The sequence below is a fragment of the Myodes glareolus genome, chromosome X (assembly GCF_982192425.1).
Source record: "Myodes glareolus chromosome X, mMyoGla1.1, whole genome shotgun sequence".
Classification (NCBI taxonomy): Eukaryota; Metazoa; Chordata; class Mammalia; order Rodentia; family Cricetidae; genus Myodes; species Myodes glareolus.
In genome coordinates, this window is record NC_142053.1 from 96,444,266 (window position 1) to 96,462,610 (window position 18,345).

The window sequence follows — 18,345 nt, forward strand, 5'->3', positions numbered from 1 at the left end:
TACTGGACTCCAACTCAATCACCGAAGGAAAACAGTTTTACTGGCCTCCTTTAGAGACAGTTTAATGTATTGGCACCATAATAACACAGTCATTAAATAACAAATGCTGGATGGATTGTTTCATTTTGACTTTGCGACACACAGCTAGAAAGAATTTTAAGCCAAGTCTAACCAATTCCCATCTCAAAAATTGTACCCAATGGACCAGATTGGGAAATGGAGACGTTAGCACCAGGAAGCCATTCAACCAGTTTTTTTCAAGTCATTACAGTAGGCATTTTCTGACTCTGTGAATCCTACATCACAAAGATTCTGATATAGAATGATTATGTTGTTGTTTTCAGGATATAACATGTTCATGCATTGCTTTCTTCATTTGTTCCCAAGTCAACTATTCAACCATTTACATAAACAACAAATTATTTTGTTATCTGGGTTCAAACCTTGTCACTTCTTTTTTTTTTTAAACTTCATCACTCCCAACTTTTTGAATATTTACTGTACTATTGTCAGCTGTGTTTATAAGCACATAATTCTTAAATCTCAATATCCTAAATACAGTTCTGTTGTTTCATGTTATTTTTTTTATTATATGTTGACTATTTCTGCCAGGTTAAACATCAAGCCTGGCTTTTACATTACCTGTCTTTTATGCTCACTTTGCGTCATTTCTTCTATTCCTCAGTTCCTCTTGGCACCCTCTATCTCAATGACCACAATTTTCCCTAAATTATCATCAGCCAATATATAAACTAGCCTAAGGCAATGTACTTACGCATCATTCTAAGGATATTTGAGTTAAATTAGGTATCCATAGAGGTTAAAGTCTAGAGGAATAGTTTACCTAATCTCCCACCATAATAATTACACAATAAAATTAAATTTTACAGAAATTTGATTATATATACATTTTTCATTTTTTAAAAATAATATATGCTGAGCCTGGTAGTGCATGCCTTTAGCCTCAGTACTTGAGAGGAAGAAGCCAGCAGATCTCTGTGAGTTGGAGATCAGGTAGTTGTTCTACATACTGAGTTCCAAACAAACCACAGATACACAGTGGAAGTCTGCCTCATAAAGAAAATAAAGAAACAAAATTGTAAAGAGTTAAAGTCCTGGAGATAAGTGTGTGTTGGGTGTGTATATGTGTATTCCAAAAGAAAGAAAAGTTTTCAAGAAATTTTCCCTTGAAACTGTGTGACATCATTTCAGAGATAGAAACTTGGAGGGAGTGGGCCACTTGTTCATCCCAGCTGCCTAGAACTAAATTAATCACACAGAAACTATATTAATTAAAACACTGCTTGCCCCATTAGCTTTAGCTTCTTATTGGTTAACTCTTATATTAATTTAACCCATTTCTATTAATCTGTATATTGCCATGTGGCAGTGGCTTACTGGCAAAGATTTACATGTCTCACTCTGGCGGCTCCATGGTGTCTCTCAGATTTCACCTTTCTTTCTCCCAGCATTCAGTCCAGTCCTCCCCACCTACCTAAGTTCTGCCCTATCAACAGGCCAAGGCAGTTTGTTTATTCATTAATGGTAATCACAGCACACAGAGGGGACTGCCACATCAGGAACTAAAGATTCAGCTTCTGACATCCAAACATTCTTTTCTGGGTCACAGGACCATAGTAAAGTTTAGTCTCAAGTTCTCCAAGAACGTAGACCCTGATAGATACTTACTTGTAAGGATGGGTATATATTCAAAATGTGTTAAGTTATTCCTGTGCCTTGATTGCAATGGATTACAAAGGTTATATATTTAATAAAAAGCAACTAATTTTTGCAATGAAACCTGATTTTTTTAAACTTTTCTTAAGCTAATTTGTGAAGCACCTACTTTTGATCTGATTTAAAAGGCATTTTAAAGGTTTGAGGTAGTTGCCTCTAGAACAGTGCCATATTCTAATTAAATAGCTGAACATCGTAAGGGAGAGCTAGTGTCTCCAGAGGAGAAGTTGTACCAACAATATCTTAGTCTATACTAGACTAAATTAGAAAGAAAAACTTAAAAATAACAGTCTTCTTTGTTTTTGTATGCCTTTCCTGGTGTTTCTTTTCCAGGATTATTTAAAAAACAGTTGACTATCTTTTGTTTATTTTTTCCAGAGCACAAAGAGTTTATCCCCTATCCCTCTGCCTGAGAGGTATATAGGTCATGATTATTCATAATCATAGCAGTTCAAGTTTATTAGCATTATAATAACCAATACAATTCATATTTTGAAGATAAAGACAGAGATCTAGTTTGATAATTAGTGTGTTAGACAAATGAGTTAGAACAACATTTTAAAATCTCAACCCCATGTTCAGAAAATATGAGCCATTGTTCCCTGTATACAAAACAAATTGGCATCTGTGTAATCTTAGGCCATACAAACTTAATTTTCTTTCTCCTTGAACTACAAGTTCTTTCCTTATTTGTAGATTCAGTAATTATGGTCTTTACGTACATCAGTAAACACTGTTTCTCTGTATATCATTTAGAAAAACTGTGAATCTGGCCTTTTGTCTCCACTGTGTTTCCCTGTTAGAGGTGATTAGTTAGGTTGAATACACAGTTTTTGAATTCCAAGGAGAAACAAAAAGTTATTTTGGGAATATGACCTATTCAAAATCAGAAACAGTTAAACGGCGTGTCAGACCCTCTTAACTCACACCCAGTGCTCCCTGGTAATAGTTTGCTACCATTTCCCCTCTTGCAATTACCTCTTCCATAGGAGATAAGAACAAATGCCTATTCATCCCACACAGGGCACTGCAGACAAATAAATGGAACAATTCCATCCAAGTCCAACTTGGTCAACCAATGAGTTTTTGAAGGACTTGTTTAAAGAGCATGGCTGAGGGGTTTCTCACCGGAGTATAGGTGATCCTCAAACAGCTGTATCACGACAAAATCCCACTCCTTCATGGATAATGTCCCTATGTAAACTGCATGATTGAGTCCTACTTTCTAATAACCTTTCTGTTCTTGCACATGTTCATGCGCGTGCGTGCACACACACACACACAAATAACCACCACCACTAATGACAACAACAAATAACAAAAACAAAAGCAAACAAACAAGCAAAGCCTAGTATCTCCCTTGATCACTTGTTGATTGTAAGAAGTGAGGGTAGGATCCCTCCCCGGCTGCAATCCCAGGTGAGTATCATGTGACTTCCCACCTCCTTCTAACTAGAGAGTGCCAAAAGCTCCCTTGCCATTATATAAACCTAGACATGGCTGTACTGTTTTGCTTATTTTTTCAACATGACTAACTGTCCAAAACAATCACTACTCCAAAACTGCAGATGTGATGATTATGTTGTACCCCAAGTAAAAAGCCATGCTACAACATCGCTTAAGACTTTTAACAACAATGCTAGCTGTTGCTTTCTTAAGGCTGCAAAGGAAAATATTTAATGCTTGTTTAATGAGTCTGTGAGTCCAGAGCCAGATAATTTGTTCCATATATTATATATAATTAGGATGCATTTACTACTAAACAGATTCAAGAAGTTGTTGTTTCATCTCACTTTTTCCCAGTTCTGGAGATCAAACCTAAGACTTTGTACATGCTAGACAAGGGCCCTACCATTGTGAAATGTCTTAACCTCCATGGCGCTCTTTCATAGATTAAGAAATAAAATCTCAAAATGAGCGAGAATTTATGGAACTCAGAAGTTCAGCTCAGTTGCTTTTGTTTTTGTCATATCAGACCCTAAATATTTTATTTTTTTAATTTACCTTTGTATGTATATGAGTGTAAATATGGATGCACATGTAATATGCATACATTTGGAGATCAGGACAGACTTATATGTTGGTCCTTTCTTTCCACATTGTTTGAGATGGGATATCTTGGTTTTTCCTGGCATATGAAAGCTAGCTGGCCTGGAATTTTTCAGGAGTCTCTTGTCTGAGCCTCCCATCAACCCAGAAGATTGCGGATTCTGTACAGATGTTGTTGCTACTGTGTTTAGATTACATATGGGTTCTGGGAATTCAATTTCAGGTCCACATACTTGCATAGAATATGCTTTCAACATCTGAGCCATGTGCCCAGGACAATAATTTAATTATTGTCAAATTATGATGCTTATAACCTTAACACTCAGTAGGCTAATGTAGAAAAATGGTAATTTGATGAGAGTCCAGTATATACATATTGGTCCTATTCAAAACTGTGTAATTTAGTGCTTCATTTAAATATTTAAGAATCTCTAGATAAAACAGCCTGGGGTGATAGGAAGATGGCTCAACAGTTAAGAATACTGTTCCCAGTTCAATTCTCAGTACCCACATGGTGGTTCACAACCATCTGTAACTCCAGTTCCGTGGGATCTCATATCTTCTTCTGACCTCCAGGATCCCTGGGTACCAGCAGACATACATGCAGGTAAAACACTCATACACATAAAACAAATAAACCTAAAAGACTGGAGAGATGCCTCAGCAATTAAGAGCACTGACTGTTCTTCCAGAGAACACTGACTGCTCTTCCAAAAGACCTGGGTTTGACTCCCAGCTCTCACATGGTTGCTCAAGGCTATCTGTAACTCCATTTCCAGGGGACCCAACTCCCTCACACAGACATATATGCAGACAATACATCAATGCACATAAAATAATGTAAGAAAAAAATGAAAAAATACTGAATGGAAAAATAAGTAGACTAGTTCAATGTTATAAAAAGCCTAAAGAACTTTTTTGAAAATATAGTTTACAGAGACTTTCATAACAGAATTGAAATTAAAAGTTTTTAGGTAGAGTATTTGGCTAGCTTTCTGGTTTAATCTTAAATATCACCAAAAATAACATCTGACAACTACTCAATAGATATTTAAAGGTTAAAAACTATCCAAGACCAAGCTGTCAATGTCAAACCATTTCCTTCTCAGTATATCTCTTTTTTAACCCAGATTCACTTAGTGTACTATGTTCATCTAGAAAATAGAGAGGTCACCTTATATTTTCTGTTTTTTTAAAGATGTGTTATTCTGAAAACAAAATCCATGCAATCTTCTTACATATTATTGAAACTAATATCCTCTTATGAATTAAAGAGATGCTTTTGTCAACACCCTAAACATTTTGATTTCTGATATGTTTTCAGTTTTGCTTTATCTCATGAAGATTTCATAATGATATTTGAATATAGTTAGTGTTGTTTGGTTGGTTTGGTTTGGATTGGTTTTTGTTTCTTGATATAGTACTCACAGTGTGATGCATAGGTTGATCTGAAACTTTTGACCTCAAATGGTCTTCTTCAGCCTTCCACATTGTTGTAGTTTAGTGGCATTGAGAACGAACCACAGTGTACAACAAACCCATGTTGGCAGTTTATTGATAGGGTGTGAGAAAAGGGGGGCTTGTGCAGGCCTTCCTCGGAAAGGGAAGTGGCCTCACTTTCATGTTACTGCTCAGGAGACAGGGGGTTGATTGCTGAGGGCTGTCAATAGAAAGAATTGTACTGAAATCTGTTCTGTGAGTCTCTTTTTTGAGTTTGGGGCTGTGGGTATCTCTGTGATGTTGTTTCTTTCCACCTAGGCACGTTTGATAATCTTTATGCCTCCAGCTCTGTGGCTAATGGTTGGTAGTTCTGTAACAAGAGTTAATTAGTCTAATTAGAACTTTTGAATATGTCATTGGAGATACATAGGGAGGAAATTAATGAAGTAGGGCGTGATTAGTAGAGACAGGAGAATGCGGAGAGGGGTCAGGAAAGAAAGCATAGGGGATTCCCAATCTGGTAAATTTGAGTACGGTTGTAGGGCTGTAGGGGTGTTTCATTCTTCTGGAATTAGAGACAAGGCAGTTGATCTCAGCATCCTCGGAAACTGAAGGAAGCAAAGCCCTGTTGGGGTTGCTGTGTATGAAGAAAGATTATCTTGAGCTGTGTGTTGGGGGGTATAAAGGACTTGACACAGGATAAGTGAATCCAATAAAGGAAGCCCTCCAGCTTAGCAGCTGTGAGGGTTACAAGAATTGCTTTAAATGGGCCCTGCAATTTAGGGGGAAATAGTGAGAGGCATTGGTCTCAGGAGAGAGAAAGACCTAATCCCATATGTTGACTGGCGATGGACAGGAGTTAGTGCATGGTTGGGGTAGGGATTGGTCGGTAAAATTCCATAGGAGGGAACAGAGATGATAGAGGGGGGGATGAGTAGGTGATCAGGGAGAGATGAGGGTTTAGATGGGAAGCTGGGGGTTAGAACTATCCTCCCATTCATGAGTTCAAATGTTAAAATGGAAAGGTTTCACTTGGGGAGAATCTAAAGCCTGAAAAGAGCCAGAGGCAAGAGCTTTACCCAGTCAAGGTGAAGTTCCTGTGATATTTTAACAAGAATATTTTTAAGGAGCAATTAGTTCGTTTAAACTTTCCTGAGAAGTGAGGATGATATTGGATAGGATTTGAGAGATCTATGAGGTGAATTCTGGACCACTGTCTTACTGGAGAAAGTCAGGGATTCCAAATCAGGGAATAATTGCCCAGAGAAGGTCAGAGAGTGTATGAGCCCTTTTTATAGTGGTGGGGAACACTTCCACCCAGTCTGAGAACATGTTCACTTGAATCAGGAGATACTTAACTCATCTGATTGTGGGCATGTGGGTAAAATCCAACTGCCAGTCAAGTCCCCGGGAGGGAATCTCCGACCTGATGGCTAGAAAAAGGGGTGCTATGATATCTGGAGTTAAAATATGACACTTGACAAATTTTATAAGAGCCAGTAATAATTCATAAGAAATGCAAGTCCTCAGGGGTGGGCCGGAGGTGAACCTTGACAAAATGAGGCAGAACCTAACTATTAGGATGAAAGAACTGGCGTGGACAGGACAGAATTTGTCAAGGGTCAGGGGATGACTGTGGGGATGTGGGTTGGAGTGTGTGGACCCCCTGCAGTGGGTGAGGTGAGTCTGGACCTTGGAGGGCTGTTGCCCTAGCTGCCTCATCAGCTCGCTTATTTCCCTTAGAGATGATGGAGTAGTCAGTCTGACAAGACCAGCAGTGAATAATTCCTATAGCTTTGGGGAGATGGGAGGTAATTTGACTTCAGTTAATTATGGATCCTCCTTTGGTTGTAAGTAGCCAACACTCTTTCCAGATGGCAATGTGGGACAGGAGGATATGAAAAGAATATTTGGAGTCTGTGTAAATGTTGAAGGGTTGTCCTTCTGCCAATTGGAAGATACAGGTGAGAGATAATTTATTCAGCCTCTTGGTTGTGAGTGTCTGTAGTTCCACCATCCCAGTATCTGACACTATGGCATTGCGTGCTTTTCGGATCCTTTCATGTAAAAAGGAGCTGCCATCTGTGTACCAGGTACAGGTGGCCTGGGGCAGTGTGCCCTCTTGTATTGTGAGGAATGGAACGGTAATTCCTCTAGGGTTTCAATGAAAGAATGCTACGGGAAGTAGTCAGTGCTTGGTTGGGGAAGAAGATTTGAGATATTGAAGGGTGGGCAAAATTGGAAAGTAAGTGTGACATCTTCTAATAGTGCCACCTGGAGAATAAGAACTCAGGAAGGAGGTGGAGTTTGTAAGCCTTTATAAGTTAAGAGATGGGGCAGATTGTGGTAGGAAAGATAGTCGTGGGTGACCCAAAGGCTAGCTTTTTGTTTGTTTGTTTGTTTGTTTTTTGATTCACGAATGAGGAGCTCAGCAGCAGCTAAAGCACATATGCATGATGCCCATCTCTGGGTGGCTAGGTCTAGTTTGTTTTTTACAGGTATGCTCAGGTGCAAAGAAAGGTCCCTGTAGCACAAATTCTAATTGGTCTTAAGAAATAAAAACCCAGAGTCAGATATTAGGGGGTGGAAGCTGAGATATCAGAGAAGCAGTGCAGTCAGCCACAGGAGAGACTTTTTATCTCTATGGAATCCTCAGACTGAAAGGGCGATCCTCTCTCTACTAGTCCTCAGACTGCATCCTCAGACTGCATGCTCAACCTGCATCTGTCTCCACTAAGCCTCAGAATGCTTGCTGAGACTGCTCCTCAGGCTGACTGCTTCAGACTGCTGCTTCAGACTGCACTGAGCTCCTGTTCCCTCTCGCCTTATATTTTTCTTTCTGCTCAATCATATCATGCCTGTCTCCACCTCCCTAGTGCTGGGATTAAAGGCATAGGATCCCAAGTGCTAGGATCACCTTTGTTTGACTTCTATTTCTCTTTTAGACTGTATCAATTTTGTGTAGCACAGGGTGGCCTTGAACTAACAGAGATCTGTCTGCTCTGTCTCCCAAGTCCAGGGATTAAGATGCATGTCACCACTCCCTGGCCTTTAGTGGCTTAGTTCTGTGTTTTGATCTTCAGGCAAGCTTTATTTGTTAAAACACAAATGAAATATTACTACAGGCCCCAGCTGGTGGCCGAGGACCCCAAGGGCATATCCCTCTTTTTCTGTCACAGAAAGGAGAAGGAATTGTTGTCGGGGTTTCTGTCCTGCAGGGTTCCCGCAGTTGTTAAGTCCCAAAGAAATCACATAGAGGTCTACATTGATTATAAACTAATTGGGCCATTAACTCAGGCTTCTTATTAACTCTTATAACTTACATTAACCCATTATTCTTATCTGTGTTAGCCACATGGCTCAGTACCTTTTTCAGCAGCATAGTCACATCTTGCTTCTTCTGTGTCTGGACAGAACTACAGAGGGAGCTTCCCTTTTCCCAGAATTCTCCTGTTCTCATTGACCCACTTCTACTTCCTGTTTGATTGTCCTGCCTATACTTCCTGGTCAATCAGCATTTATTTAAAACATAATTGACAGAATATAGACAATTGTTCTGCACCAAGGAATGAGTTAGGCCTGGGAGATGAAGAGCTGGAACTTTGAGGAGAGCCTGTTGGAGCTTCTAAAAGGGATAGTGATGAGACTGAGAAGGGGTTCATGGGGAGGGCAAGGGCTGCCTCATAAAAGTGGCAAGCAAGGAGGGAGTAAGAGGCAATTTGGAATTTAAGAAGCCACTATTTTTAGGAATGATAAAATTTCATCTTTAGTAAAGGGGACTGTGAGTGACTGGATTTGCAGTTTTTATTCAAAGTAATAGATTTGTGGGTTGGGGTAAAGATTAATCCCAAATAGGTGACCTGAAGAGTGTACAGTTGGACCTTGGATGGCGAGACTCTATAGCCTCGGCTGGACAAGAAATTTAGAAGAGCAGAGGTGTTACTTTGGCTAATTTGTAGGGATGGACTGCAGAGGAGAAGGTCATCTACATACTGTGTGAGTTTAGATGTGGGAGACACAAAGAGAGTAGGTCAGAAGCTAAGGCTCTGCCAAATAGGTAGGGGCCATCACGTAACCCCTGGAGCAGGACAGTCCAGGTGAGCTGTGTGGAAAGGTGAGAGTCAAAATCAGTCGAGCTGAAAGTAATGGTTTTAAATCAAAGTTGAAATTAAATGATCATAGCCTTCTTCTTAAAAAATATCTAAAGACTGAGTTTTTAAATGCAGGATATACAATAATAACATACTATTATCTAAACTTGTATCTTTTATATAAACAGTAAAGATTTCCTATAATTTGTGTTTTTGAAAATTACAGAAATTGATATTTTCGTTGTGCTAGTAGTTGTACTTGCTGGTGATACCAGAGGTTTATGAAGTCTAGCACTAGGTTCCACCCCTGTCCCTTATTCCTTCATTTCTCTTGCCATTGATTTTTTTCCTACTATTTTCATCACAACAGCAAAAATCACAAGGTGTCCCTTTGTACCTCCCAGCAAAACTGGTGGTACTACCAAACACATGATAAAAATTAATACAGGCTTTTTTTATTTTCTGAGTGTAATATTTGTATATATTTATCAATAAAAGTGAATATTGATAATAGTCTGCTGCTTTCTTCCTAGCACTTACTTTGTAGAACTTATTTTGTAATGTTTTTGACAGACAACAAAGATTATGATGCCTATCTGTCATATACCAAAGTGGACCCTGACCAGTGGAACCAAGAGACTGGGGAAGAAGAACGTTTTGCCCTTGAAATCCTACCTGATATGCTTGAAAAGCATTATGGATATAAGTTGTTCATTCCAGATAGAGATTTGATCCCAACTGGAAGTAAGTTAATGTTTTCACTTGTTTATTTCATTTGTGTTTGGATATATGTCTGTGCATTGTAAGTAGGCCTGTCTATGTAGTTGCCATGTTTCCTTAGCATTTTGCAACTTGCGAAATTTTGTTTTAGTTTCTCAAGAAAAAAAGAAATGTTTTTAGATGAAATTGAGTTCTTAATAAGCCAGAGAAGATAGTTTATCACTTTATAAACCATTGCATTCTGTGAGCCTTAATATTTATTTAAATCAAATGAGATATTTGTACCTTGAAAAATATCCCTCATTACTACAACAGAGGCCAAAACTCTATCCAAAGTGCTGTTCATCCCGTTTTCATCTTCACAACGTGTTGTCAACAAACAATTCTCACATAGTATGTGAGAGAAAGTGTAAGAAGCTTCTGGGTCTCTTTATCAGTTCATTTATCCTGCTCCTTCTTCTTCTATTTATAGCATACATTGAAGATGTGGCAAGATGTGTAGATCAAAGTAAGCGGCTGATCATTGTCATGACCCCAAATTATGTAGTTCGAAGGGGCTGGAGCATCTTTGAGCTGGAAACCAGACTTCGAAACATGCTTGTGACTGGAGAAATCAAGGTGATACTGATCGAATGCAGCGAACTCCGAGGAATTATGAACTACCAGGAGGTGGAGGCCCTCAAGCATACCATCAAGCTCCTCACGGTTATTAAATGGCATGGACCAAAATGCAACAAGTTGAACTCGAAGTTCTGGAAACGTTTACAGTACGAAATGCCTTTTAAGAGAATAGAACCCATTACACATGAGCAGGCTTTAGATGTCAGTGAGCAGGGGCCTTTCGGGGAGCTGCAGACTGTCTCGGCCATTTCAATGGCTGCCGCCACCTCCACAGCTCTAGCCACTGCCCATCCAGATCTCCGTTCTACCTTTCACAACACCTACCATTCACAAATGCGCCAGAAACACTACTATCGAAGCTACGAGTACGATGTACCTCCCACGGGCACCCTGCCTCTTACCTCCATAGGAAATCAGCATACCTACTGTAACATCCCTATGACACTCATCAATGGGCAGCGGCCACAGACAAAGTCAAGCAGGGAGCCGAATCCAGATGAGGCCCACACAAACAGTGCCATCCTGCCGTTGTTGCCGAGGGAGACCAGTATATCCAGTGTGATTTGGTGACAGAAAAGCAAAGGACATCCCGTCCCTGGGCGTTTGAAAGGAATCTGCAGTCCAGTGCCTGGAACTAAATCCTCGACTGCTGCTGTCAAACGAACAAACAAACAAACATGCATTACAATCTCTAGAACACGAGGAAAAACAGGGTCTTGTACATATATTTTTTTGGAATTTCTTTGTAGCATCAGTGTCGTCCTGTTTTACCATGTCTCTTACCATTACATTTTTTTACTTTGTTTTATATGTCATTGGATTTGTAAATTTACATTTTTTTTAAAGAAGAGACTGATGTGTAGATAGAAAACCTTTTTTTTTTTTGCTTCATTAATTTAGTTTTAGAATGGGTTTTTAATGTTCTTTTTAAATTTCATTTTGCTTTTAACATTTCCTTGGGGTGCTTGGACAAATCTATCTGATGGGACAAGGAGCATCGGATTCTCTCTCGGGTTCTTCCTAGGACCAGCTGGGCCACAACAGCCTTCAGAGAGCAGTGCACCTGAGCGCCAGCATTGCACTGCAGTCTGGGAACAAGAGAGAGAGAGAGAAAGAGAGAAGAACATTTGCTCATAGGAGGGCCCTGCCAGTCAGAGCCCTGAAATCTCTTCCTTGTCCCCACCTCATTCCCCACCTCTACCCTTCTCATGGCAGCATGGTATGTAAAACTCTGCAGGGGGTAGGGGTAGGTCTAACTGTCTTAACATTTAATTCACTTCTCTTCAGAGCACACTCTAGACCCAAAGTCGCGCTAGTCACATCGCAGAGTGCTACAGTGACCACTGCAGAATGAAGATCGAAGGCATGAAAATGGGGAGAGTGTTGCTTCCGTTTTTTTTAAAATGAGTTGGTGTACCCTTATAAATAAATATATATATATAAATAGAAATACAAATAGAAATATATATATATAAAACAGCAAAACAAAACAAAACAAACAAATAAAAAAACTCACAAAAATACAAAACCAAAAAAAAAAATCAAGCCCTATATTTGATCACTTCCTGGAAAGGCATGAATGTGTTTGTGACTGTTTTTGTTTGAAAATCTACTTCCTCTTTTCCCTCTATAATTAATTTTTCTGCAAATGAGATTATGTGCAAATACCAGGCAAGTTAACTCAGATAGGTGAATCAAGGCAAGTACAAATGAAATTTCCATTGAAGGCTTCCATTAACCAAAGGGAAGATCAGGAGGTGTCATCAAATATGTTTTGTTACCTTGTATTATACAAAATGTTATCTTCTGAAAAGTCAGAAAAAAAAATCTGTGCAGCTTATTGTGGGATCCCCATGTTAACAGACTTGTATTTACTTTTCAATGCTTCTTTCAGTTTATGAGCATAAGCAGCATTTATTAATGTAAAGATGTTTAAATAAGATCTCAGGAGGTCAAACATATGAATAACAACACAAACTACTATTTTCAAAATAAATATTATTTACACAAAATAGTTTTAAATTAGATCAGACAATATACTTAAAATACTTAATTTTATTGTATAGAAATTAATTTAATTTAACTGTATGATTCTATCTTACAGAAACAGAAAGTTGATGCTCCCAGGAAATTTGTCACTTACCATCTAGCTTTATTTTTCAAATCAATCACATAAGCAGCTAATTCCTTGTTGTGTTAGCAATGATGCTAATTCGCCCACAAAAGATCCTGTAGAGGGCAGAATTGTTAAAAGGATTACCTTTGTAGATTTTAGTTGTTTGTTCGTTTGTTTTAAGTCATTGTGACACACTGGTAATAGAACTTAAGCTTTGTAGAACTTACTTTAGTGACTCATCATAGGAAATTCCTTCCCCGTCATCATCTGTGGGCTCAAGTAGTAACTACTGTGTTTGCTTTATTCCTGCCATACCGTATAATGACAAACCAATTCTAGAGTCTGGGTCACAAGGTTAAAGTGTGAGCAGGCCACATGGACATAAAAGTGTAAATTGCAATAGAGGTAATTGGGGAGGCAAGGCAGAACTCTGAATGTGTGGGAGACGTACCACTTTGTAACAATGCAAAGGTCTCAGTGTCTGCGTGACAAGGCAAAGGAGCCTTGGGATGTGCATTGATTTTTATTTGCTTAAAAAAATGTTTACTTCCCTGACAACTTGCCTGGGTCTTCTCTATAATATGTCTTTATTCTTGTGCTCCCCTTGGTTCTGTGTCACATTTTCAAAAACCAGAACTGACGCTACAAGGACACATAAAACTTTAAGGTCAGCTTTGCACATTGGGTTACTTTCAGAACCAGAGAAGGCCATTGTTTACTTTGAACTATGGACACTTATCATTGGACTGGATTCCAAACTTCCCCAGTACTCAGAAGATTGTAAATGTGGCAATGGCCTGATTTATTTCTTTGTTACTTTTTTTAAGTTTTTAAGTGCACGGCGGGTGTGTGGAATAAATGTGGAGGAAGTAATCAGACCACAGTCATATTTTAGGCATCCATAGGTGTTAATTTAGCTGCATTGGGAGTACATTTTTTGTTCTATTTTTAGTGTAGATTTAAGCACTTTGAATAGCATGATTCAGGGATTGATGGGTAATATTTGATACTCTCACAACTTAAGAAACTTTTTTTCCTCCAATGCTTTGTTATATTTACAAAGGAAATAAATGCAAAGGAAGCTATCAATAGCTTTAGAAACATTCCTCCCGAGTTTCTACTCCTCTATCAGCTCCACATGAGAACCTGTGAAGAGAACTCATGGTTCTCATGGTCTTTGTGTAACAGAAGTTCTATGAGAACTCACAATAAAATAAATAAAAAAAATCATGTATTTCCCCTAGTGCTTAGGTTTCATCCTTCTCTTTTTGTTTGTTGGGGTTTTGGGGGATAAGATTATTCTAGCTGTAAAAACACATTTGAAAACGTGAATGTGTTAGCCAAGCTGGGGGGAAGAATGGACTTCCAGACTTGGATATGTGTGATGTTTGGTATTGCCTGTTCTTCATCAATCACCGCCTGAGCTCTGAATGAAACATTGTAGATTCAAAAGTCCACCTGGTTCTTAGTGTAACCTCAACTTGCTGCTTCTGAGCATCTTAGTCTTTATTCTGGTGCTCAAATTTTTGATTATTTAATTTCTATCCCATCCCTTTGGTCTTCGATGGGCAGAGAAGACTTACATATATTGTGCTACCAGCTGGTTTAAGTTTAGATGAATTCTACGAAATAAATTGAAGACATGATGAGATCTGAACTTACTATATTTCTATAGCTAAGCATCTGATTGTTCAGTCAACCATTTTGTAATTATTATTTTGCTCATAGTATATGTGTTTGAACTCTATTAACTTAAACTTAAATACGTAGATGCCGGTTTCTTCCATATTTCATTGTGAATAAATATTTTATAACAAGAGGAAATATTAACTGAGAGCCAATTCCTAAACTCTAAATATGCTTTCTTTATCCTAGAATAGTCATTAACTTTTCAGATACCAGTTATTTGAGTTGCAATTACTATTTCTAGGAAATCATCTATTTGTACATTGTAAGCTATTTTCTGATTCTAGAATGGTACCCTCACTCTTTTTTTTAAAGGAGCCGTTTTTAATCTTGTGTTTAACTTCTTCTTTATCATATGTTATTTTTTTTTTTTTTTGGTTTTTTTGAGACAGGGTTTTTCTGTAGTTTTGGAGCCTGTCCTGGAACTAGCTCTCTTAGACCAGGCTGACCCTGAACTCACAGAGATCCACCTGCCTCTGCCTCTGCCTCTGCCTCCCAAGTGCTGGAATTTAAAAAACATTCGCCACCACCGTTTGGCTTTTTTATTTATTTATTTATTTTGAGACAGGATTCAGGCCACACTGGAATCAAACTCTCAATCCTTCTGCCTCAGCCTCCTGACTGCTGGAATTACTAGCGATTGCTTCTTTACTAATTTTAGTTTATATCATTAGTCCCAGAAGAAATCTTATTGAAATTCTAAGGAAAGCATTAGAGTCACAAGTGAAATCACTGAATGGAACTAGAAGAACACACATACAAAGAAATGAAAAATGCCTTATTGTCTCTGATCTGAAGTTGTTTGGCCATTAATCCCATTACTGATGTAGTAGATGATTAGAGATGAAAGAGGTTAGATATTCCACTGCAGATTCATATTCCCTATTGTGGAAAATGTTTCCAACCATACATACAGTTATTAAAAGAAATCACAATGTGATTCTGTAATAAAAGAAGACAACTTTGTCTATGGAAGCATAGGCTGTTTCTTGACTTATCATGGATCTTTCCTACCTGATTATTTGGAACAAAGAAAGTAACCAACAGTTTCTATTTTCCTTAATAATGGGCCTTACACTTGAGTTCAAGGATATCTTGGCTCTATAAAGTCAATTAAAGGAAATAATGAACACTACTTGAACTTTCTGATGAGATTGACAGATTGTGTAAATCAGTTTTCCTTTGTGTGACTCTCAAGACTTCCAGTTTCCCAATAGCCATAGAGATTTATATTCAGAGGACAGTGTCATAGGCTATTATTTAGAAACTTACATCTTGCAGATACTGTATTTGTTATTTTTATCTTCTTTTATGAAAATTCAAGGATGACTATTGTTCTTCTAGCAGAGATAATTCCTCATTCAAAATGGCCTGACTTTATGAGAGACATGGGAAACAGTGAAGAAAAATTTACCAATAGTAACTAAGTTATAAAAGAGAAATGTCTACTCTTATTTGGATAATTTACTCATTTCTATAGTAATTTCAAACAGGAGATATAGAAAAACATATATTGGATGAGTATGACTTATTTAATTAATTTTTTGTTTGTTTTTAATTGCAATGTCTACCAAAAATGATTCAAACAATAGAGAAAAATAAGAAGTAACCATTTGATATGTTTTTCTGAAAGAAACCAGTTTTATTATGAAGAGAATTACAATTTGTTGTGCTCTTCACTTTCAGTGATTTAGCTTTTGCTATTTCACAAATTCTAATATGGCCTTAGAACAATATATACAGTTTTGAAACGTGAGGTGGTTGTGATTAAAAATTGCAGTTATTTTTTTTTATTCATTGCCGAGTGAAAACCTACGCTCTAGGAAAATCTATGCTCTAGGAAAACTTATGCTCTATGTTAAGAGAATGAAATATTGTCAGAAGGAGCTGTAAAATCCTACTTAACTTGAATAAAGCAGAAGAAGGAGGAGAAGAGTTAATTCTAATCTTAATTTGATGTGCCCTTGTCATAATCAGACTTTGGCTAAATCCATAGAAAATGTCTTAAAGAAGAAGGAAATCAACCGTAATTTCCATTCAGTATTATGTCTTTTTTACAGACTCAGAACACAAAATGTGTCTCCATTACAGATAAGATATGCATATATATTTCTAAGAGACATATGGTTTCATAAATATATATGTGTAAATTCCTTCTATTCATTAGTAAATTTTCCCCTAATAGCCTCTGCATTCACTGACAAACTCATGCTTCTGAATCCTTCATTAAAGTAAGTAAAGTACCTTTTATTGTTTTCTATCATTTACTTCTCATTGGTACATCCCTCGGTGTTCATAAATCTGAAAATTTTCTCTTTCTAACAAAAGGAAAAACTCTAAAAATTCATTACACTATGTTCCCTCTACTATGAAATAACAAACTCCAAAAAGCTGCCCATGAACTTCAGAGTACTACATGTAATATCAATGTTGTATAAATTTCAATCTTCATAATCTAAATGTTACCTTTCAAAAGGCATGCTGTGTCATTAAAAAGATTTAATGTGAAATGACCTTATTACATAGTGCATGAATATGTGGCAAAGTAATATGGATCTATCTTTACTAGTCAATGAGAGGTTAAATTTGGGAAGATTGAATGCATTTTAGGTTAATGTTCAATTGGGAGGATGGCTTCTTATTGTTAGGATACATGGGCAATTGTCCATACTGCTTGCAGTATATGCTCCTGTTAACAAGAATCCTTAGTGTATTCTTTCCACCAAAATAGTGGAGATGTGTTCATGTAATCTATTTAATTACAACTTTTGCATCTTCAGAGTTTGAGGGAACCCAAATAGGAAAGTGGATATAGTCATTTTCCTCTGCTGGCGTTCAAGTCATATAAACTCAGACATGCTCAGATCTGTTCACAGTCAGTACAAGTGCATTTTACATAGTATTTCTCTTGAGTTTTGCTCATTCTCTTTTGACTTTGTACAATCTAGAATGTATGTAACTCATGAGTAGGTGATGGGGGCGCTCCTTTTTTTCCTTAGAATACTTACAATTATATATTTGGTTTTGCTTTGAGTAGCAATAGGAAAATAGACAAATACACGTGTAAAAATGAGAAATTTTAAACTCGACTTATAATTTGTGTTTTATAGTCGTTTCATAAGTCTGTTGCTCTCTATGAGTATGCTCTCTATATATCCTGTAAAAATAAATTTATATGTTACATAGAAATTCAAGAAATTAAATTATTTATTAAGCTACAAGTGTTTCTTCTGATTTCTACCTGATAATAGATGACAATAAATTCAATGATGTGTTGTTGGAACATATGTAAGTATGTTTGTTAATTTAATAACTTCTGTTATATTCTTCCTTTCCTTTCTTTGTAAGCTTATAGTTCTTAGGACTAATTCCTACCATGGTTGTGAAGATAGACTTAAGACATGCCCAGTTGGCTTGGGGAAAAATGGAAAAGACTGGTTGAAAACCAAGTCTATTTACAATCCCGTTTTATTCTTCACTATTGAATTTAAAGAGATTTGAATGGCTAATTCAAACACATAAAGCCATTGTCACATCAATGGTCTTTTCAAGGTCAGATTTCCTGTGTGTTTCCTTTGAGAAACAAAAAATGAATGATAACTTGTGAGTCATTTGCTGAGTCCCTTTCTTCTGGATATTTTCCCTTTTGAGGTACTATTCTCATCATTACCTGAAATTATTTTACAGTGACCAAGGTCTTGAATCATCTAGTTTTTCTACTTGTAATGTATAGTTATTCCTAAATGGAAATGTGTTAGGCCATATATTTTGTTTTCAGTTGAACATAAATAACCTTGTACTTACTTATTGTCAATGAAGCACTGAGAAATCATTATGAACATTTAAAGTGATAGTTTCAAAGCACTCTGCAAGGATACTTTAGGT

General features: G+C 37.4%; 1 protein-coding gene across 1 annotated transcript in view; it reads left to right on the forward strand.

Moving 5' to 3' along the window:
* The window catches only part of Il1rapl1 (interleukin 1 receptor accessory protein like 1), a 1,275,516-nt gene extending 1,257,769 nt beyond the window's left edge, over window positions 1-17,747 (forward strand). The window contains exons 10-11 of the mRNA XM_048449782.3: window positions 9,891-10,061; window positions 10,510-17,747. Of these exons, the coding sequence (XP_048305739.1) occupies window positions 9,891-10,061; window positions 10,510-11,228 (890 nt within the window). The 3' untranslated portion in view covers window positions 11,229-17,747. The remainder of the gene's footprint in view (window positions 1-9,890; window positions 10,062-10,509) is intronic.
* Window positions 17,748-18,345: the final 598 nt, after the last annotated feature.